The 23,333-nt window shown below is 38.6% G+C and overlaps 1 protein-coding gene and 1 long non-coding RNA gene across 3 annotated transcripts in view; one reads left to right on the forward strand and one right to left on the reverse strand.

Annotated features, from left to right (window-relative positions):
* The window catches only part of LOC139961874 (thyrotropin-releasing hormone receptor-like), a 49,212-nt gene extending 38,456 nt beyond the window's left edge, over positions 1-10,756 (forward strand). The window contains exons 2-5 of one of the 2 annotated variants that reach the window (XM_071961501.1): positions 44-969; positions 1,355-1,424; positions 2,968-3,193; positions 9,269-10,756. In XM_071961501.1, coding sequence (XP_071817602.1) covers positions 272-969; positions 1,355-1,424; positions 2,968-3,193; positions 9,269-9,381 — 1,107 coding nt within the window. In that variant the 5' untranslated portion in view covers positions 44-271 and the 3' untranslated portion in view covers positions 9,382-10,756. Of the gene's footprint in view, positions 1-43; positions 970-1,354; positions 1,425-2,967; positions 3,653-9,268 lie in introns of those variants that run through there. The other variant, XM_071961493.1, reaches the window with a different exon arrangement.
* The window catches only part of LOC139961888 (uncharacterized), a 115,884-nt gene that overhangs the window by 14,838 nt on the left and 77,713 nt on the right, over positions 1-23,333 (reverse strand). The gene's annotated exons all lie outside the window — the stretch shown is intronic.

A 23,333-nucleotide genomic window follows, 5' to 3' on the forward strand; every position in this document is an offset into this window, starting at 1 on the left:
TTCATGAACCTGTATAAATCCTTTGCAATTTCTTCTTTTCCAGGTTTGTCAATCCTCGTTGAATTGTTAATTATAAAGGAGATTTTTCGTTAAAATCGCCTCTTTATGAAGAGTTTAAACCAAACAGCCATGATTGAATGACGTTATATAACCGTCTCAAACCAAGACGAAGGGACAAGGTTTTGGTTGATTTAGTTTGCAGTTTTAGTTAGCAAACTGAATTTATATTAGTTCTTCAAACTGATTTGTACAAACACAACACTATTTCAACATGGATGAACGGAACTTGACCGATTTTCTGGACGGAACCACAACGGCAAGCACGAGCCAAGAACCGCCCAATGGCGATGTTTTGTACAAAGTTGTGGCAACAACGGTATATTTCATTCTCGGTGCAGTAGCGATCGTTGGGAACACCATGGTGATCATAGTCGTACTACGAGTTAAATCAATGCGTACACCGACCAATTGCCATCTTGTCAGTCTAGCGTTTGTCGATGCAGTCACAGGCTTGGTACCGAATTGGTTGCATTCGATACCAGAAGTGCTGGGAAATTCGACCTGGTATGGCGCGATTGGATGTGTCCCTATGGTTTACGTGGAATACCTCGTATTTAATATGTCTGCGGTGTCCATTGCCGCGTTTACGGCTGAACGGTATATCGCGATTTGTCATCCAATGAAATCCCATTACATGTGTACTATAAACCGTGCGGTGAAAATAATCGTCTGTGTATGGATCTTCACCGCGATTTACTGTGTGTGTTGGCTGATACTTATCGATTACGACGAGACGAGACCTAATCCGTGTTATTACAACACCGACTACGAGAAGTTTCTTCCATACGTCTATGTGGCAGATTGTATTCTGTTTTATATGATACCAGTCGGTATAGCTATTCCTACTTATATTGTCATCGGCCGAGCGTTATACCGAAGCACCAGATCTAGAAGTAAAATGGTCGCAAGGTAAGATCGAGCAACGGCTAAATGTTACTTCTCTACAAATTCATCTCTATGGACAGCTTTTATCCAAGGAAAAAATGATATATTTTGCTGATAAGAAGATTTTTTGTCGAAGAAACGCTGTTTTGTTTAGTCAGAATAACGGTTATTTCGGGAAGCGTGGAAGGAGTATTTAGGAGTGGAAATGGTTGGGAATGAGTGAGGAATAGGTGGATATGGGTGGGGAAGAGGGTAGGGGTGTGTTGAACTATTCATAATCTAAGATATGTTAACATATGGCTGAGACAATATCAGCTATGATGTGGTTTTCCTCTTTTGTTTGAAAATATTTGCGTTCATTTTAATATTCTATGATAACTTTTTTCATTGCCTCTCTTTGTTTTCAAAGCTATTCAAGGAAAAGAGAGGATGGAACAACTGAAAAGGCTCACGATAAAAGTGATGCTGCTAGAAAACAGGTGAGAAGGGTACCTATATTTTGGAAACCCATATTTTGCATATTTTGCTAAGGATAAGGAAGTACTTGAAAAGGTCCAGAGGAGGGCTACTAGGATGATTAGTTCCTTAAAGAGTGTTCCTTATAATTGTCGGTTACAACTGTTGAATCTCACCACACTGGAGCTTAGGAGGTTCAACGTGGGGACTTGATCCAGGTTTTCAAGATTGTGTATGGTTTCGACAATTTATCCTTTACCGACTTTTTCATGTTTGCTAACAGTAGTTGTACCAGAGGTTATTGTCTTAAACTCCAAAAGTCACATAGTAGGATTAATATTCGGCATAACATTTTTTCTAATATAGGGTTGTGAATGAGTGGAATGGTTTGCCTGAGAAAGTTGTACTTGCAAGTAGTGTCAATGGGTTTAAGAATGCTTTGGACAAACACTTTAAGCATTGTAATCGGGTCTGAGTGTTTGTGTCTTCAGTTTTTTTTCTCTCTCTCTATAGGGTCCTTGATGGGGACTTAAGTGTCCCTCCTGATCCCTTTTTTCTACTAAACTAAACTAAACTAACCTATGTATGGTGGCCATTGGAATGAGGAGGGGGGCGGGGGGGGGGGGGTAGGAGATATATCTACATACAGGTACACCATATCATTGAAAATATGGCTCGGTGAGATGACGCTGTGGCTGCAGCTGGCAATAAAAAAAATAATATATTTTTGGATGTATACCTTTTTGGTAAGACACCAGTGATATGGTAGAGCTGATAAAGGTTGTGGCAATAGAAGTCAATAAAACCTACCATCTGTCGAAGTCGTGGATTCAATACCTGGCTGGCTAAAGTAAGGTGGATGTTTCAACCAGTTAAAATCCACAGTTTTTCCCCATTTTGAAATGATCTTCAAAATTGTAAAAAAAAAATATCCAGAATGAACTTAACCTGTAAATTGTATAGCCACTTGATGTGAAGTGTAAGCTTTAAGCCATTCGGCATCTACCACAAACATTACGTGGCTGCTTAGATTAGCGTCGACAACTAGTTACAACTGCCTTCCAGACGGATTAGTTTAGAAATTGGAAATTGAGCCATTGATGATCCAGAAAGGGAAGCCGGGGGCATGTGATGTTGCTGTCCATCCAGGGAAGGAAACATGGGGCACGTGACGTTGCTGTTGATCCAGGGAAGGAAACTTGGGGCTCGTAATGTTGCTTTTGATCCTTCTTTGTCACTAACAATTATCTACAAACAATTTTTGTTAATTTTTAAACGGTACCTATATAGTGGGAAAGGGTACACACGTTTCTCATGTACTAGTATTTGCCGATATTGTCTTATGCACAGCTACGTTGGTAGCCAAGTCGACATACCGATTGCCATTACTTGTTCGGGCCTGGCACCCTCGTCCGAGAATCCTGACTCCGCCACTTTTAACCCACCGATAAAGGGACGGGTGACCCGTGCATGTGTCAGCATCTGTCAACAAGTTTATTTTCGTAAGGTTGTGCACTTGACGTATTGACGTGCTTGTCTTTATTTTTTGCCTCATCTGTTATACAGGTAGTGAAGATGCTCTTCCTGGTGGTGGCGTTCTTTGCCGTCCTCTGGTTGCCATATCGTCTATTAGTTGTCACCAATTCGGTCTTTGGCGGTGGGATACATGACAGATGGATTCTTTTCTTCTGCAGAGCTTGTTACTACCTCAACAGCGCTGCAAATCCAATCATTTACAACTTTATGTCTTTGAACTTTCGCAGAGCATTTAAGAAAATGTGTCCTTGTCTCGGTAAGATCATGACTCCGCAAAATGGTTCAAACACTCAAGGGCAAGGGGCTCGTAATACAACCACGTACACTACCTGTTCCACGAAAACTAGCTTACAAGGGGACAGTGTGCTTTAAGAACAATGCTTCATACCCTCAAGGGCAAGCGGCTCGTAATACAACCACGTACTCTACCTGTTCCACGAAAACTAACTTACAAGGGGACAGTGTTCTTTAAGAACAAATGCTTCGCTTGCTTGTTTTGTATTTCAAAAGATCCGGGAACTGCTATTCTATATTTAAAATTGTGATTGCTACAACTAGTGCTTACCTCACATGGAAACAATTCCGAATCAAGTCGATGTCACTACATCTGACGTCATGTAGCTTCGTTGCAGATATATTTTAGTATTTTCAATAACAGCATGCTAACATGCGGCTTCAGGGGAAATCGAAATTAACTAGTAATGACATCATAATCTATAAATATATATTAAGCCTCGAGAAATGAACTAAGTGCTGGCATGGTGTCAAAAGATGGACGTCTAAACATCATGGCTGAGGTTAAACTTAACGAAGCCAATGTATTTAGTGATTTTTGTGATGTTTTTGTGGTCTTACAGTAGCTAATGGAAAATAAGTAGCTAATGGAAAATAAATGTAATGATGTTGTTCGATAATTATACATATTTTTTGGGGTATATATTATTAAATTATAACTGAATCATCGTGCTGTGATCCATGGGTCGTTGCTATAGTGACAATCACTTCAGATGGCTCATATGTTTTAGCACGTATACGTTACATATGAGGAGACGTAGCCTATCGTAAATATGTATAAGCTAGGCCATACCAGGCTGGCAATATACTGTAGTCTTTTAAGAACGTTGTTGGCAATGTTTGTCCTATACTGAGCATGACCATGTTTAGTATATCTGTTTTGTGAGAATTGTCATTTTTCACCAGCGATACCACATGCTTTCTGGTCTGTTGTCAAAGAAATTGGGAAATAATGGTGCCGTGCGACCGTGTTCGGTTTTTCACATCGAGGTAAATGAATCTGGAGAAACTATCACACAGTAAATACGCGCGTACCATGCATGGAGGGTCATGTGATGTGTTCCAGGGTGGTACTAATATATTACTCTCCCCATTACGCATGATGATTTCACCCAACTAGTACGTAAATGTGTATGCGTGCTTAGAGCAGCAGACGACACCCGTTACCTAGCAATAACCGTGCCTGTAGCCTAAAGTGATAGCTATATTGCCGTCGAGCAGCATTAGGCTCTGTTCCATGGCGAATTCCGTGGTTTCACTGAACTAAACATTTCCCCACATTTCCCATTTCTACATTCACTTATAGCAAGTAGTAATAACGTTAGGCCATATGAGACAAAGCTTGCCCCTGGAGCTGTATTAATAAGTAAGATCTATTATGTAGAAGGCCTGCCTTCATTCAAGAGAACAAGGTTGAACATTAGCATATTAGCACTATTTCGCACGCCTGAAGTACCAGTACCTTCTCACGCCGTTAGTTTCCATGTCCGATCCGTCTTGGTGCAAATCTTTCACGAAGTCACTAACACTGTTCTCGAACTGCTACAGAGAAATATCAGTTTGGTACCACCCTGTAACACGTCACATGACCCTCCATGCATGGTACGCGCGCCCAATTGACATGAATCCTCCAGATTCATTTACCTCGATGGTTTTTCATCGTTAGGTTCTCTCTTGAATGGGTCTAGTTATTTTAACTTCACAACAGCTGGCTATAGACGATGGCAATGTCATCGCGTGGTGTAGAAGAGATATTTCAGAACGTAGCTATAGATATTAAACCTTAAAAATCATCCTCACACAATAACGTGGAAATTTTCTAGATAACTTCTATCTGTTTGTAACTGTTCATCGAAAACGTAGTAACTGTAAAACAATAACATATAAATAATATTGAAGCAACCGTTTGTATTTGATATTCTCGACAATTTGACAAACTCAGTCATTTTAAACTAATATTGCAATTGGTTAAATTAAGCATTAAATGCATTCGTTTCTTACTTTGAATCATTAACGACTAATTAATGATCATCCTACTTGCTTTTTTCTTACTCATTCAGACACTAATTCATAAGTATGAATCACATAGCAACCGAATCGAGACTTTTGAAATGTTCCGACTTTTCCTTCAATTTCATATTTGACAGCCTAAGTCATACAAGTGACATGTATTGTTTGTTGGCTAAGAAATAAAAATATAAAAAGTTACTAAAAGCAACGCAGAAATCTGCATAAATTGTTGTGATGATGTATTTACGTAATGTTGTATTTCAATTTTCATGTTATATAGAATTCTCATTACTTAGAGCATGCTATAGAGCATGTATGCCTATACACTCACTGTTCATTGCACGAACCACATTTTTGTTGCTAATATATTCTTGTATATATGTTATCATTGGATAAAGAATGAATATTCATTGCATGGGATCCGTGTGTGCGCATGTCATCATTGGTCATAGACAGGGTCATGATCTTTAGGCGCGTAAGCTGAGAGCCAAATCGTGTCGGCAGAGAGAGACGTGAAAAAGGTCCATATGCCGTCAAGTTTAATGTCGCGGGCTTAACCTCTTCGACGTTGTCAAAATATTTGCATGTAACTTGCATATTATAATATTCTCTCTCTCATCATTCCGTTTATATTATGTGCGATATTCCAATTGTTGGATGGAACTGGTTGAGCTTAACACCGAAAGTACAATTATAATATTAATTAATATATTATCATAATGACCGGTGGCTGTTTGGTCGTTTCTTCTCCGTCATTGTAAACTTTCCAATTGAACCCTTAATTTTTACTAATGAAAATCTCACGACACCTCAGTACATCAGTGAGAGTCCCAGGATGTTCTGAATGTAGTTTTGGTAGCTAATGCACAAACAATATTCAATTGTACACACTTACAAGCCGACAGCGAAATTTATGTATGAAATATACATGTTCTGAGACAGTTTTAATAAAGTATGGCATACACATGACATTGGTTGTTATTTCATATATTTGTTGGCATTTATTCGAGGTTACTATAACGTGTATAATAATTATGTCAAAACTAAAGAACTGCTATACTATATGACAATAGGGTAAATAATATTAGAGCAAACTGTTTATGCGCGCAAACAAATTTGAGCAATTGCAATGGCAAGGAAGTGGTTGTATATTCTTTCCCATCATATTTTTAAGTACTTATGTTTTCTTACCTGTTCATCTAATTCGTGGGTCGGGCTGGGACGGGGACATTTGGGAGAGAAGAGTGAAGGAAATGGTAGTTGGGGTTCGGGGGGGGGGGGTTGGGGATTAGGGGGTGAGGCTGACGTTGGACTTTTCACTCGCCTCCTCGCTATCATCATAACGGTTCCATGGATACGAGGTCAAGTCACGCCAATCATTCTTTTCCCGACGTTGATACACAACAACTCCCATGCAAGAATGATGATGGTATAAATGCATGCATGCATTCCTTGGTTCCATCAGTAGAATACCCTACAGTATTGACTACGTCGTTATATGCATCATGGACCACATCGGCTATACATTGCACGTACGTCATCACCATTCATTTATTGATTTCATTTCAACCATAATTCCATCATTTTTCTTTCAAATCATGTTGTTCTGATAAGTTTTACACTTTTGAATTGAAGCAGCAGCAGCATGAAATATATACAAGTTTTCGATCCAAAGTAGTTTTGTTGGCGTCACCCTGCTCATCTAAATAAGCGGGCAGGGAGGGAGGTAGGTGTGTTTGGTGGGGGGGGGGGGGATAGGGCGGGGTGTTTCAGGAAAGAGGAAGATAGGTGGTCGACTGCCTTGATGGAAGCTCATCGTCATGTGTGAAAAGTTATATTTCTAAAGTGATTAAAATCCGATAAACCTATGTATAGTATTTCCAGTTCAATAGAGGTCAAATGCAAATTATTGCTTTTGTTTGTGATGTGTTTCTTTGCAACCTAATTAGCGAAATAGCTCTACTTAAAAGGCTATTCTGCAGTGGCAGTGATAGAACCAATACATGTGTTGTTGATATATTCCAGAAGTCAATGGTTAATAACGCAGATATGACGTCACAATGATATACCATTGTCATTATGTCAAGTTTTCTACGACATTCCTTGGTATAATTTCTAGTGCCACGTTTCTAACAAAGTGATCATTTAGTTGGATAATTATAGTGGTTGATCATTTAGTTGGATAATTATAGTGGTTTATTATTTAGATGGATAATTATAGTGGTTTATCATTTAGTTGGATAATTCTAGTGGTTTATCATTTAGTTGGATAATTATAGTGGTTTATCATTTAGTTGGATAATTATAGTGGTTGATCATTTAGTTGGATAATTATAGTGGTTTATCATTTAGATGGATAATTATAGTGGTTTATCATTTAGTTGGATAATTACAGTGGTTTATCATTTAGTTGGATAGTTATAGTGGTGTATCATTTAGTTGGATAATTATATAGTGGTTTATCATTTAGTTGGATAATTATAGTGGTTTATCATTTAGTTGGATAATTATAGTGGTTTATCATTTAGTTGGATAATTATAGTGGCTTATCATTTAGTTGGATAATTATAGTGGTTTATCATTTAGTTGGATAATTATAGTGGTTTATCATTTAGTTGGATAATTATAGTGGTTTATCATTTAGTTGGATAATTATAGTGGTTTATCATTTAGATGGATAATTATAGTGGTTTATCATTTAGTTGGATAATTACAGTGACTTATCATTTAGTTGGATAATTATAGTGGTTTATCATTTAGTTGGATAATTATAGTGGTTTATCATTTAGTTGGATAATTATAGTGGTTTATCATTTAGTTGGATAATTACAGTGACTTATCATTTAGTTGGATAATTATATTGGTTTATCATTTAGTTGGATAATTATAGTGGTTTATCATTTAGTTGGATAATTATAGTGGTTTATCATTTAGTTGGATAATTATAGTGGTTTATCATTTAGTTGGATAATTATATAGTGGTTTATCATTAAGTTGGATAATTTAAGTGGTTTATCATTTAGTTGGATAATTATAGTGGTTTATCATTTAGTTGGATAATTACAGTGACTTATCATTTAGTTGGATAATTATAGTGGTTTATCATTTAGTTGGATAATTATAGTGGTTTATCATTTAGTTGGATAATTATATAGTGGTTTATCATTAAGTTGGATAATTAAAGTGGTTTATCATTTAGTTGGATAATTATAGTGGTTTATCATTTAGTTGGATAATTACAGTGACTTATCATTTAGTTGGATAATTATAGTGGTTTATCATTTAGTTGGATAATTATAGTGGTTTATCATTTAGATGGATAATTACAGTGACTTATCATTTAGTTGGATAATTATAGTGGTTTATCATTTAGTTGGATAATTATAGTGGTTTATCATTTAGTTGGATAATTATAAAGGGGTTTATCATTTAGTTGGATAATTACAGTGGTTTATCATTTAGTTGGATAATTACAGTGGTTTATCATTTAGTTGGATAATTATAGTGGTTATCATTTAGATGGATAATTATAGTGGTTTATCATTTAGTTGGATAATTATAGTGGTTTATCATTTAGTTGGATCATTATAGTGGTTTATCATTTAGTTGGATAATTATAGTGGTTGGTCATTTAGTTGGATATTTATAGTGGTTTATCATTTGGTTGGATAATTATAGTGGTTATCATTTAGTTGGATATTTATAGTGGTTTATCATTTAGTTGGATCATTATAGTGGTTTATAATTTAGCTGGATAATAATAGTGGTTGGTCATTTAGTTGGATAATTATAGTGGTTATCATTTAGTTGGATAATTATAGTGGTTTATCATTTAGTTGGATAATTATAAAGGGGTTTATCATTTAGTTGGATAATTATAGTGGTTTATCATTTAGTTGGATCATTATAGTGGTTTATCATTTAGTTGGATCATTATAGTGGTGAATATGGCTTATCGTTTTCGAATAAAGAAACTTACTGATTTCGAAATTATCGTTATTTTGTTTCTCACTTTTTTCTCTAACAGAAAGATCACAGGAAAACGGTCTATCGCGAGTAACGCCAGGAACATTGATCCTGCGAACGAAAACGAAATCACACCGCTCCCATCGACAGGGATTCAGCTCTCACCCAGTCTGATAAATCAATGCACTAACATGTCATTAACAGAGTCCTACCATATACTGCAATGTTAAAAAATATATATATATAAACTGCCGCGTCAAATTTGATCAGATTTGCCATTCCTTTTTTACTGTATACCCCTAGCACACTCAATAATTCATTGACTGTTTTTATAATCATTTTCTATGCCATGGAATATCTTTGAGATTAAGAAATTTAATGATACTACTATATACAGGAGACTTTTAGTATATGTTTAGCATAGTATGTGATCAGTACTTGTAGAATGGTAAAGCAGCTAGTATGTGTGTTTGCAACGATATACCTCTCATGCTAATAAATATATACATGACAAACGCACATAGGAAAAGTAACAAGAGGCTTTCTATGGAATGGAGAATGGCCAACAATTCTGTTGTTGTTGCTGTATGAAGAAAATTGGTTGTTTTTTTTCTTATTGTGTCGTCTGCAAATAAGTTAGTGTTATTCTCTACAACAAACCCGCCTTTCAAAAGTCAGGCGTTTGTTTATAAATTCAATATTGTATATAAAACTAACTGAAAGCAATGAAAATACAGTATTGCAGGCCTAGACTGAGCTGCCCACGTGTCAAACACGTCCCATGTTTCAAGTGTTTTTTCTGACCTTTTCGAGGTTTTTAATAACCTGTTTCAGCATTACGAACATATCCCGTGACAACATACAGAACTAATTTTGATAATGATAGTTGTTCAGTGATAACGCCAAAGTCAGTATGTTAAACGACTCCAAAGAGTCTATTACTTGGTTGACCAGTGAAGAGCCTTGGTCGCCCAGTGTGCAAAACTGCTGAGACACTAGGCGAGTAAGAGTTAGACATCGCTTTATAAAACCAAGTTGTTCGTAAATATTCGTAATAAAAAGTATCTTTCAATTGGTTCAGCATAAGTCTGCAAAATACCTTTGCATTTACGATTTTGCAAGGTCGTTCGTGGCCGCCCGATGCATTATGCTCGCCCAGTGAAAATTTCTTAAAAGACCTGTATTGTAACACAAATGTGGACTCACCTACCTCTCGCCTAATTAATTTGTTTTTAATTAATTATGCTAATTACTATACAATTGTTTTGAAGCTGCCTTTCGCAAAATTGATTCGAATTAACTTTGCATCATTCTGATCAATTCCTGTATATATTTACATGTAATTAAGCACTCATCAATCATGCAAGCTGATAATGTAAGGAGCTATAGTATATAGAAATTGTGTTTCCCAAAATTTGATTTAATATAATGTAATTAACTATTATTATTGTAATTATTATTATTGTAATTATTGTTATTATTATTAATATTTGTTTTATTATTAATAATAATATTGTTATTATTTGCACATTAAACATTTGCAGTCATTACCTCATTTCTTGTTTTTCTGGTTCGATTTATGTTTTCATTTGTTTTAATCTTTCCTTTAAGGGTTTAGTAGGATGGTGAGAGTTTTATTCAACACAAATTGCAAACTTAAAGAATGGATTTAGACAAAAGGTAAATGTGTCTTAGTCCAAGTCCAAGTCCAGCTATTTAGCTGTACGATATGCTTAATCTCTGGACTGCTCCTTTAAGGCTAAATTGACGATTACGTTGGCTCCTCTGTGCAGGTCCAATATTATTTATAGTTATCTTATAAACAACTGAGCATGATAAATTCAGTAATATTCATTTGATTTAGGTCAAACTACCAACTCTGCTGCAAAAATATTGGCAAATTTAATACTATACTAAACCGCAACGAGGACAACGGATAAACTGAGTATTTACCGAATGCTACTTAAAGGAAAATGTCTGTTACCGTGTTAAACTAACTTCGAAAGTTTTATATGAATTCGACTTTTAAAATTCGTGTAAAACAGTAAACTCACTAAGAAAACGTACGACCGAATCCCTGGATTACTTGCAAGCACCCCGCAAAAAAGTATGGCCATTTATAAATAAATAAACCTGTCAATAGCCTGATCCTGATTTCTCATGAAATCATTTTAATTATTACTAATATGTATACTGTTGGTGTCACTTTTTCTTCGTTGTTTGTCAAATGTTATATGAGAAAATAAATTTGAACTTTGAGATCCAACAATGGCTGGGAATTGTTTTCTCTATGCTCAATCAATAAATGATGACGGTAAAACATTGATGAAATAAATTATTACCCCTTAATTTATTTCATTAAAAGCAAAAAAAAAAAAAAATAAGTCAAACTCTTCATATCTCATTTTGGGTGTGGTACATGTAAAAAGACTGGGATTAAAAATGCATATAAATCAAAGAGCTAACGAAGCAAACTGACCTAGCTTCATTGTTTGTTTTGTACTTTAATTTAAAATATTTGACTTCATTGATTTCATAACAATCTGTGATTTCATACATATATAAAACACCAAGAAATGCTTTTATTTCACTTTACTCTCAAAATAATGATATAACTTACAAAATATAATTGTGCGACTGTGCAACAGCATGTTATGTTACGTTCTTAAAGGTATGACCAAGTGACTTGAGAGAAATTAACGAGTTATTTCAAACACTGTTCCTCATGGCATTATGAAAGTAACGTTCAGCGAATGTATTTTAGATCCTCCTGCAATCAGGAACTCGAAAAGAAGCCTCATGTAAAGTTTGGAAACAATTTTTATTGCCCAATATGACAGTTCGTTTCTAACTAGGCAGCCCTGTGCAGTATTATATTTATTGTTGTATGATGTAATGACATCGACATGGCACCGAAATGCGGTCACACGGTAAAAAGCAAAAGCCGTCACCTAAATCGCAACTAAACAGTGATATTTGTAAAGGATCGTTACCCAGACTGGCGCGTAGCGAGGAATTTGCCAAGAGAGGGGCGAACCTGTAGACAAACCATTAGAGCAGTAGAATCGGCACTGGAACATATATATCTATAAGCCTAGCGCCACTATGAGTTGGCGCGAAGCGTACAAGAGAATTTTGGCAAAAAATGCCTCCCAGATCGCTGGAAATGGCACTTCACAGGCCTTGCAAGTTGCATCTAAGCATTTTCTAGTTTGAAATTACTAGCGATATCATAGAAACATACACAAAAAATGCTCAAGGGGAGGGGGGGGGGCGGTCGAAAATCGTGCTAAATACAGAAATTGAAGCTGAACGATAGTAAAACTGAGTTCATTATTCTCGGCACTCCAGTCCAGCTCACAAAGGTCGTCAATAAGTCTATCAAATTTGGTGGTGTTTCCATTGCTTCTTGAGATCAAGTCCGCAACCTCGAGGTTATTTTCGACAAACACATGAAAATGGATAAACATATCAGTAAAGTTTGCAAGACTGGTTTCTATTATATTTTTAATCTAAAGAAGATTAGGAACCATATGTCTTCTAGAACTATGAGCACCTTGGTTCATTCATTCATAGCCATTTGGATTATTGCAATAGTTTGCTCCATGGTACTCCAGGGTATCTGATTCAGAGACTGCAACGTCCAGAGCCTTATATACAGAGAGTTGCGACAACTGAAATTTGGGCGCCATTTTGGGGCCAAATGGGCAACATACAGTATGTGTGGGAATGGGCGTTCAGGTGGATAGGGGAATTTTTCGATGGCATTGTAGAAGTGTGAGCGGGATTCTGGGTTTTATTTTTGGCCTGCTCATGTTGTGGTGCTTTTATGCGCCGAGGCTGTGTAAGTAGGGCGTCGAGTGTCGAACGGGAGGGGGGGGGGGGAGGGATTGGCTGCGCTCAAGTTCAAGGGGATGAGGTTGGCACATTTGGAAGTCCAAATTCAACAGTTGATATTCTGGTACGGTAAAATTGTATTATGACTGATTATATATCATATTGTAACACATATTGCACAGTTGCGGAATAATGTACATTCTTCCATTGTTGCCATGGTAACCAAACAAAGCCTGTGATTGGTCAAAATTGGGATTAACTGTAACTTGAGCTAGCAATGGCTGATGAAGTTGATATTTGGACATGTGACTGGTACTGACATGGTGCACAGAATCATGAAGCTAGGTCTTTGAAAATTGGTTGCTATGGTAACTAAATGGACCAATCACATTTTGTCTGTGTTCCAGTCCCACACAATTTAGAGCGCAGGGTTAAAGGTGACGTGTGGGGCAGGGTAGGGGGATTGTTTCGGGGTATCACAATTGGTCTCGTCGGTCGGATATAAACAGCCACGTCGGAAAAAAAATGAATTAATCCCTGATGTTTCACTGGCAATGGAGCGTCCCTTCTGGCTGGTGGTTTCCGCACTTTCTTGCATCGTCGATGAGGGAAGATGGTAGGAATTGCTGTCGACTTCAGTTTCCGCTTCCCATCCACCCGGTTCTGCTCAAACTGGTCCTCTGAGAAGTGAGCCTGTAGGAGGGAAAAATTGATGCTGAATTTTATTCAGTGATAGGCCCCGCAACTTTAATATATATACCAGGAAACTAACCTGTAGTTCTAGTGTGGAGGGGGGGGGGGAGGATGTTTAGTTGCACATTACCCAAAATAGCTATGAATACTGTACATTTAGATTGGAACACTCCCAGAACAGTATGACATTTAGGCAAGCATGGGGGGGTTGCCTCTACCCACCAGCCAGGTCGGTCAGAATAAATTCTCAGTGACAGACGTCATAGAAGATGAAATTTGCTGCAGTTACTCTTCTGACCTTGGTTTTGAAAAAGAGTGGTGGGGTGGGCAGTTCAAAGTGTTATACCGTGGCAGTTGGAAGAAGGTTCATAAGGCTTCATCACAGAAGCCTAGGCTGAATATTTCTCACTCAGCCACTGTCACAATGTTGGTATGACTTAGTTTTATTTCAAATGTATGAAATACGAATAATAAATTGCAGCTGACAGGACTTTACCACCATAATATGACCCAAACTGGGTGCTGTAAGGAATTTACACTAATCTGGAACTCACATCGCAAACATATGGTATATGTGAGTAGGATATTTCAGCGTTATGAGAACTAAGCTGCTGCTGGAATTTGAAAAGATCTACTTCAGAATATTTTTGTATGAGAGTCAGGCTTTTATCTACGAATTTTATGTCTAATAACTTGAAAAAGCTGCATCTATATATACTAAAGGATCCAAAAAGTCAGAAATTCTTCAAAATACCAATTGTGCCTCTATTACTATGCATGGGCTTCTATTATTAATGGATAAGGTAATCGTGACCAGACAACACCCCCCGGACAACCCCCCCCCAACAGAAGCATAAATATGTTGTCAGAAGTCGAAAATTAGAGTCGTTTTTTGGGGGGGATTGCCGGGGGGGGGGGGAGTTGCCCGCCAACCACGGTAAAATGCTAGGCCTAGGCTCAGTCAAATTGAATTTCCTGGGTTATGTCCTCTTTTGCTTGGAACTGCCCGGTTGTAAGAATATGAATTAGGATTTGTATACCGTACCAATGTATGACATGGACAAACATGATTCCTGAGCCTAATTAGGCCTATGGTTTTCAGTTGACTCTGTTAGTTTTACCTGCTATCCTCTAACAGGACACAATGTTCTAGGAAATATTTTTACCTAGCCTACAGTGATATTTTAGTAACCTAATTTTTCAATATTATTTCATAGAAGATAGTGGAGTTCTGGACCAGTTCAATTCAAATCATCAAGTGCAAAGCAGAATGATTAATCATTTCAATGGTCTGCCAGATCGCCACCCAAATTTTCATAAATAATAATCCAAACAAGCTCATGACTCAATGGAGCCAAGCAGTTTTTCATTAGGGGGCTAGGCTAGCCCTTGGTGCTTTGTATTGCACAGTGCTTCGTAGATCCCCGATTTGTCTTGCCACGCTGGAGCCTTCAATTTAAGGAATATACTCACTAAACTTTGCAGAGATATTTTTATGCACCTTATAACAGATCTCATCCCAACATAGCAACTTTCTTGATCAGAACTTGTTAAAAATAGACCATTTTCATGCCTGAAATTTATGCTCTGTTTTCTGTGTTGTTAACTATGTGTGTATGTACACTGCACAGTGCACCATACATAGCTGTAAGGACTGTGGTGTAACCCACAGTCCTGGTTATGGACTAGGCTAGGCCTAGTGTTACGAATCTTAGTTCATTGTACTAGGCCTAGGTGAAGTACTCACGTCGCAAAGTTTGTGATTGGAGTTCGCCTTCCAGTGAAGCCTGTTTACTTTCGCCTCCCATGTTTTCCTCCGATCTGGGTTTGTTGGGAATCTGAACAGCTTTGACCCATTTTCGGGACGATTCGAACAGCCCCACGCTGAACAGCCAGGCATTCTGTGATGGCAGCGCAGATGTTGACTGCTCGAACGTACGTTGTTGTCGATCTTACGGCCAGAATTAGTTGGCCCCAAAATGGTGCCATGAGGTCACGTGATCGAAAATTCCCGGACCCGAGTTGTCGCAACTCTCTGTATATAAGGCTCTGGCAACGTCTGCAGAACAGCGCAGCCAGGCTTGTTGTAGACTGCTATGACTTCAACACGCCATCATTGAGTATCCTCCATTCTTTGCACTGGTTGCCTGTTGAATTCAGAATTAAGTTCAAAGTACTGCTCCTGGTGTATAAGTGCATTCATGGAATGGCACCCGCCTAATTGTCAGACGATCTGTCCTTCCAAGTCAATACTCGTTATACCTTGCGTTCTAGCAATACACTCACTCTCACTGTTCCCAGGACTAAACTGAAAACCTATGGCGACCGTGCCTTTCCATCAGCCGGGCCCAAGCTCTGGAATGGTCTGCCCATATATGTGCGGAGTTCTCCCACTCTCAGTCAGTTCAAGTCTTGCTTGAAGACTCATTTTTTCAAGTTGGCGTTCTATTAGGGTTGTACAGCGCTATTGAATACTTCGTAGATTTTAGCGCTTTATAAGTTCATTTATTATTTATTATTAGAAATATTGCTCGCCATTATGATGTACCCTCGTAGGTAGTTGGTACGTGACATCCACACTGCAGGAGCGTAACTCCTATGGGCTCAGACCGTGCTGAGCCGGGGGCCCCGGCCAAAAAGGGCCCCCCGCTATACTGATGCATTACTGAAATTATTGAAAGTCAAAATCCTAGGACATGAGATCTCAATATATCCGATGTGTTAAATGCAACTTAAAACGCCCGGGAAGTGTCTTTCCGACGATCTAGGAGTAATTTTTGGCCCAAAAAGTCGTGCTACGCTCCGCGCCAACCGATGGTACCGCTCCGCTTAGATAGTTGGAAGTAGTATCTTACACCTACACGACCTACTGATTCCCCCTTATCAACATTTCTGCAGACGCGTTTGCTTGGACCTCCCGATAGGGGGCCCTTTGGGCCAGGAGCCGGGCCCCGGGCTCATCGTTACGCCACTGCCACACTGCTTGAGTGCTCGTAATACACAAAGATCAACAAAAATAAGGGAGCACAACATGCACTCAATCGCTGTGTTGCATTCAAACTCATTTGCATGACAATGATCAGCAAACTCCCAACAATCTGGCTTAGCTGCAAATTGATAGGAGTCGCTATAGTGCTTTTATTCAGCACATGATAGTAGTCTATTCGACACGTTTATGGCGTTGGACGCTTTCTCATCAAGGAACAACTTCACTGTGTCATCAAGCGATTACGCGTTTTTGTTCGGGAATAAGAGGAAACCTTAAACGCACAAGTTTACATTGAAGGTTTACAGTTACAGTGTCGGTTGTGCGCATGCCATATTAAGCGTTGGTGTCTGCGCCGGTGTCGATTCTATAAAGTTACGGTAGTGAATGATTTTGAATTAAGTTTGACTGGGAAATCTATAAAGTCAAATGTTCAGTAAAATGTGCGGTTTGCCTATAAGAAAGCCATTCAAAGGGATCAAAGGCTATAGATAGGAACGGAGAAAGGAAACAGATATTTGCTAATTGTTGAAATAATCTCGTTGGGTTCGTAAGTGACAGGTGAACACAGAACTTCAAACCAGTTTACGGGGGAAGGTGTTGATTGTTGTTTTGCAATTCAACACTTAAAACTATAGTACAGTCTTCTGATTTAGGGCTTATTTCAATGAGTATGAAATCACTCGAAATTTAAAATATGATCACTAAATCAATTAAATAATGGTTCAAATGTCATTTCGTCTGCTTTTTTCCCTGTTCTACCTGGTACGGTTTCACTATGATTTCAAATTATTTAAAAATGTGTAACCGGTCCCCTCCAATCAGATTTCACAATACAATAGATTTCCTCCCATTTCATGGAGTATAATTCTTGGATCAACGTAATCTCTAATCTTCCAATGACTCGAAAGGAAATGCAAAGAATGTGTCTATAGTTCACATGTTCTTTAATTGGTTTATTCCTTCCTTTTGATTCAGACCTATAACAGCTCAAAGAATACTTTGTAACATGATGTTTTTTTCAAGAATAAGTTGCATGAATAAATTTGGTCAGGTGATGAAGTTAAAGTAAAACAAAGTTCTGGATGCGTCTTGGATGAATTTTCAAACCCATACTCAATATGAGAGGCGATTTAAAATACCTCATTTCATTCAGTCAGCAGAAGAAGGAGGAAACTTTATCTTTATTAATTCTGTTCATCGGAAACTTATGCAATTGAATATTTCATTGTCATAGAGATCTAATATACAATGTTCATGGCTCAGTAACGTACCGGCAAATGGTATGGGTAGGAGGGGCGGCGGTGAAGGGAGGGAAGCTATGACCATGAAAGGGATGCTATTGCCTCCTATAACTTTTGTTTTATATGAGCGATTATAGCTGTTGATGTAGTCGACCATGTCATAGTGTTGACTTGTATTGCACATATGAAAGTCTTTCAAAATGCAACAATTGTAAACGACGTGATCAAGTTGGCTGCCAATAGATCAAAATTTGTCACTTAGGGGCGGGGGGGGGGGGGCGTATCCACGCAAATGCCGCAGTTTCAGAGGATCAATATAAGCACATCAAGTCACTGCGGACTAAACAAAAGTCTCGATGTTGACGAATTCCCGATCCCCGTGTTTCCCAAATCTACTTGCATAACTCAAAACCCTATAAATCATGTTTCGGGTTTCGAATAACCGTGCTATTTCCGATCCCTAAATAAGGTTAGTCACATGAAGTTGACGTGTTTGACTTAATAAGCATCGTACCTTCCTCATTTAAAACGGTACTGAGATGTGAATACAGGTGCGTATCCAGGGGGGCGTTGGGGGCGCGCGCCCCCCGGGTAAGGAAAAGAGGAGAGAAAAAAGAGAAGAAAAAAGGGAAAAGGAGGGGGAAAAAAGAAAAGGAGGAGAGGAAGGAAGGGAAAAGAAAAAGAAAAAAGAGAGAAAAAGGAGAAAAGGAGGGAGTAGAAGATAGCCAAGACCTCGGGAAGAGAAAGAGGAACAGTCATAGTTAAAGCGCTGATCCCTATTATATACACATGGTAGCCAGTGACAGATCGAGGATTACGGAGGGGGTTTGCGCCTCACCCTACCCCTTACACCGACAACTCCATTTTTGACGTTTCCATTTTTCCTCTCTCACTAATGGATCCATATAAATACTATATATGGTCTATCATAACGCGTGTGTGTATGGACGCCTTAAACAATTGTACAATTGTGCTATATGGAACCAACTGTGGCTGGTCTTGAACTCGACCGAGTCGTCGGGGAACATGACGCATTTCGGGAAGGGGGCGACCGCCCCTACCCCCCCCGAGCAAATTTTCTTTATGACATCGCTAGTAATTTCAAAATAGACAATGCTTAGATGCAACTTACAAGGCCTGGGAAGTGTCATTTCCAGCGATCTGGGAGGCATTTTCGGCCAACACATGGTGGCGCTTCGCTTAGATAGTTTGCCTACAGGCTTCGCCCCTCTCTTGGCAATTACTCGCTACACGCCTGTTCGAATTTGTAAAGCAAAGAGCAGATATAACATCATATCAGTGAGCATTGAATGCATGTTCCACGATGAACAGCCTCAAAAACTGTCTATGTGTGTAGTCAAAGGCGTAGGAGCCCAATTGGATTTGGGGGCTGTAATGACTTGCCCGAAAAAAAGCCTAAATTTTTCGCGCGCGCAGCGCGCGTTCAACATATCGATGTCAATACCATATAAGCAAGCATCGCTCATTACATTGCATGGCATCGTTTACATAACGGTCCGTGAAAGTTGCACAGTATACCGCCGGATGCTAATGTAAACAACCAAATGTCTTTTGTAGATGGAGAAAAAGCATACAGATCCATTTATGTCAAAACTCTCTTTTACAAAGGTAATGTCGGCCAAGCTTACAACTTTATTTTAATTACCAAGGAGATCATTTTTAAGCTATTCATTGCTATTTATTTTTCTTTCAGTAGGTGCCAGAAAAAAATGGTTGGGGGGGGGGCTGCAGCCCCCGCCTCCTACGGGACCTACGCCTATGTGTCTAGTGTTCGGTTCGATATACCTGATATCGGAAATATCTGCTATTTCTCATTCCCTTCAACCAAGTTTTATAATAGCCATTATAAGAGGTTGCAATATTTCTACACCAATAAATTAACTGTGTCGGAATTTTCCAAAATTTCCTCACCAACATTCTTCATCATACTTTCCTCTACTCGTGCAATTTTGACCTGTCTGTTAGGGGTTCCAGAAGGTTTTTCTATATTGCTTGTCCATAGATTGAATTTTGTGAAACATTATGGGTATGTTTAAAAGTGATTTTATTCACGAGAAATGTGAATTTTCAAATTCTCAACAAATAATGGGCTTAAAACCTTGAAAAGTGGGGCTTTCGGATATTGTGGGCCGTGACGTAGAATTACCTACAAAAGCAATGATCCATAGGACATGCAATCAGGTCGAACATGATGTGTGACTGGTGACAATCTTCAAAAAGGTTATGGATGGAAAAAAAACTTTTGGGAAATACTTGATTCTCAGGCAAAAGTGCACATCTGGTTGGTCATTTTCAAGCCCGAGAAGTGCCATTTCCGGTGATCTGGGGGGTATCAAAACCAGATATTTTCTTGTACGCTCCGCGCCAACCGATGGTGGCGCTCCGCTTAGATTTAGTAATTCGCGCCCCCCGGGTTAGAAAATCCTGGATACGCGCCTGGACTTCAGTGTTTGTTGAAACTTCAGGCTTATTCCAGTTCATGATCGTCTGCATAGAATATAGTTGTAAAGGGAGACAACTTACAGCAAGGAATCTCTTTCAAGCATAATCTTAAGCAACCTTTTGTGAATAAGAAGATTTCACGGAATTCGTTTTTCTTTTAGTACTGCTTATTACGAAGTCATCGATAATGTCGGGGCATAAGCCTTTTGTATATTTACGTCTTGGAAGGAAACGAAATTCTTACTGCTTGCTGCAATGTACACAAAGACAAGCGTGAGCTTCTTGTTAATAAAGATATTCAGATCCGTTGTTCTAATAAGAGTGAAACAGGATGAATAGAGATTTCGTTGAAGGCAGTGTCATTCACTGTTACCAATAGATTGTATCCAACCAATAATACTAATTTAAGCTCGATAAAAATTAAGTTGTCAAATGGCTCAGATGGTAGAGTAGTGGACTGGAAACCCGATGAAACTGAGTTCGATTCCATCAATGGTTGGTTATACACGTTATAAATTTCTTTTTCTCTTTCAGTAGTCGACGCTGAAGTCTTGATATATTAATTCAACCACATAATTTTCTAGCTGATGTGGTGGCCGATGCTGTTAAGCGGGTGATGAAAGACTCATTCCTTGTCGGTCGTGTAAATCGTGGCTAGGGTTCAAGACAGGCCTCTGGCGATAATACCTTTGGCTGTAGGCATGGTGCTTTTTTGTGGCCTAGGATCCCGTACCATGTCTCCCTTGTTGTCGCAAAAGAACCCGGGAGGATGCGCAGAGGGTCGGTCAAATCGACCAGAAGCGTACTAGGTGGCGTGCGTGAATCCTTGCCTTTGGCCAGAGGTGGTGACATCTCTGCGACCGGCATGCTTGCAGCCACCGTCCACTGAATACGTGGCCTGATGAGGCGCTATTCTCCTAAAAGTGAATCTACGGAAGCCTTTAAGAGCCATATAGTTATTTTATATTAAAAAACACCCTGTTTCAAACTAGCGCCATCGAATTCCCTAAAAGCCTTTCTTTCTTGTCACTCTGAAGGTAGAATGAATTTTATTGTAATGGGTTATTTGTGGTAAGCCAAGCAATTAAACTCATTGTTGGGTATAAATGTATTGGCAAAGATTTACCCAACCTACACCAAAACAAGCATTATATTCGTTGCAATGCCAAAGACATACAAGCCAGCAAGACCATGTGATAACATTTTAATATACATAGAATTCAATCTATATCACTTTTGCAAGAAAACCAAAGTATACCAGTGTCAATATGGTCCCATTATAAGCAACAGTATAGTAGCAATTCTCATACCGGATAGCAGGTAGTTTCGGAAACTGAGTGATTTTATGAACTTTGTTTGAGATTCACAATAAAAATATACCCCGTATTGTGTTTTGATAACTTCAGGAACCAAATTAACTTTGATATGCCGTGGACCGTTAAAAACCACTGCTTTCGGTCTAGCTAGGGTTGTATAGCACATTACCTTTTTTTGTGTGTTTTGGAATGACCCTTTAAACAGTTGAGGTTCACTAGTTAAAGTGACTGGACCTTTTAGTTTAGTACACAGCCCATCAAACGAGTTCCTCAGTTGCAATACAAAACTCAAAGGGAGAAATTAAGATGATATGGTCTCAAATGACATGTTTATAATTTATTACCAATTTGTTAAGGACAAATGGTATTGAATGCCATCCAAGGGTGCTCTGTTGCTTAGATGAAGTTTAACAAACGTATTCTAGTTGACCTCAAAATCAACCGATTAACATTAAGTATAAGAACTACCATGAGGAACCGACGTCACCATCAAGTTAGCCTAAACGAATATTCCAGAAATAAGTGTCTTTAACGAAACATATCTTGAAACTGGAAAAGCTACAGGAATATTATTGGACTGAAAGTTGTCTGTTAGTTTTTGGTATTATAGCATACTAAATCTAAAATTCTACCTTATTCATTATTTAATTATTTTATTGAGTTATTAAGTGTCAGCAAAATCTATCTGTCGATCATTCTCCCATGATTGATTACCGGGGATAATTTTACGAAAAGTCACCCAGGAAAGAACCTGGCCACGAAACCAAACCACCGAACGTTTGATCCGCTCTCAACCCATATCCCCTTGCATCAAGACTGTGACTGTGTGATCATCGTAAGGTGTGTATAACCATTCCCCTCGAAAGGGAAAAGATACAACACATGATCTTGGGGGATGTCTTCAACTCTTAAGTTGATATGTTAATTGTACACGATTCAGTATAAAACTAGTTTGATCTCGGAAGACTGTTTTCCGATTCCTCGTTCTTTATTCTATTTGTTTCATAAGTCAATGAACTGCATTCTGATGAACAATGAACAGATGAAGATAACTGCCATTTCTGGAATACCAAGTAGTCCCCGTTGTGTCCAACACGTAACACACTATTGGACTTTATCGATACTCAATGACGAACCACATCTGCCTTATTTGAAAAAAAGTTTATAACAATAGAGATTAATGCCATTCAAGTGGTCCATTTGCTTTCATACTTCTCAAACCTGTGACTAGATATTCATCTCTACTATGCGTAATTTTTGCAGAGTACCAAATGCTTGTCAATGGGGTCAATTATTTCCCCCTTCAGCCCACCTCCACCCCACCTGGCTCATATGCCCAATACTGGAACCCCGCTACAAGAATTCCACCCGCCTCCCACACCTCTTCCTACCTATCTTGACTCATATGACCAGGACTGGAAGCCCACTACAATATCTCCACCTGCCTCCTACACCTCTCCCAACCTATATTTCCCCTTCACCCCACCCCCACCTCCCATATGTTTTACTACTGCTACCACATAGAAAACAAGTACTGCACCAGTGTCGAATTTTATTTTAAGATAAAGCTGACTTGTCGTAAGACCT

Source organism: Apostichopus japonicus, chromosome 3 (genome assembly GCF_037975245.1).
Source record: "Apostichopus japonicus isolate 1M-3 chromosome 3, ASM3797524v1, whole genome shotgun sequence".
In the NCBI taxonomy this organism is placed as follows: domain Eukaryota; kingdom Metazoa; phylum Echinodermata; class Holothuroidea; order Aspidochirotida; family Stichopodidae; genus Apostichopus; species Apostichopus japonicus.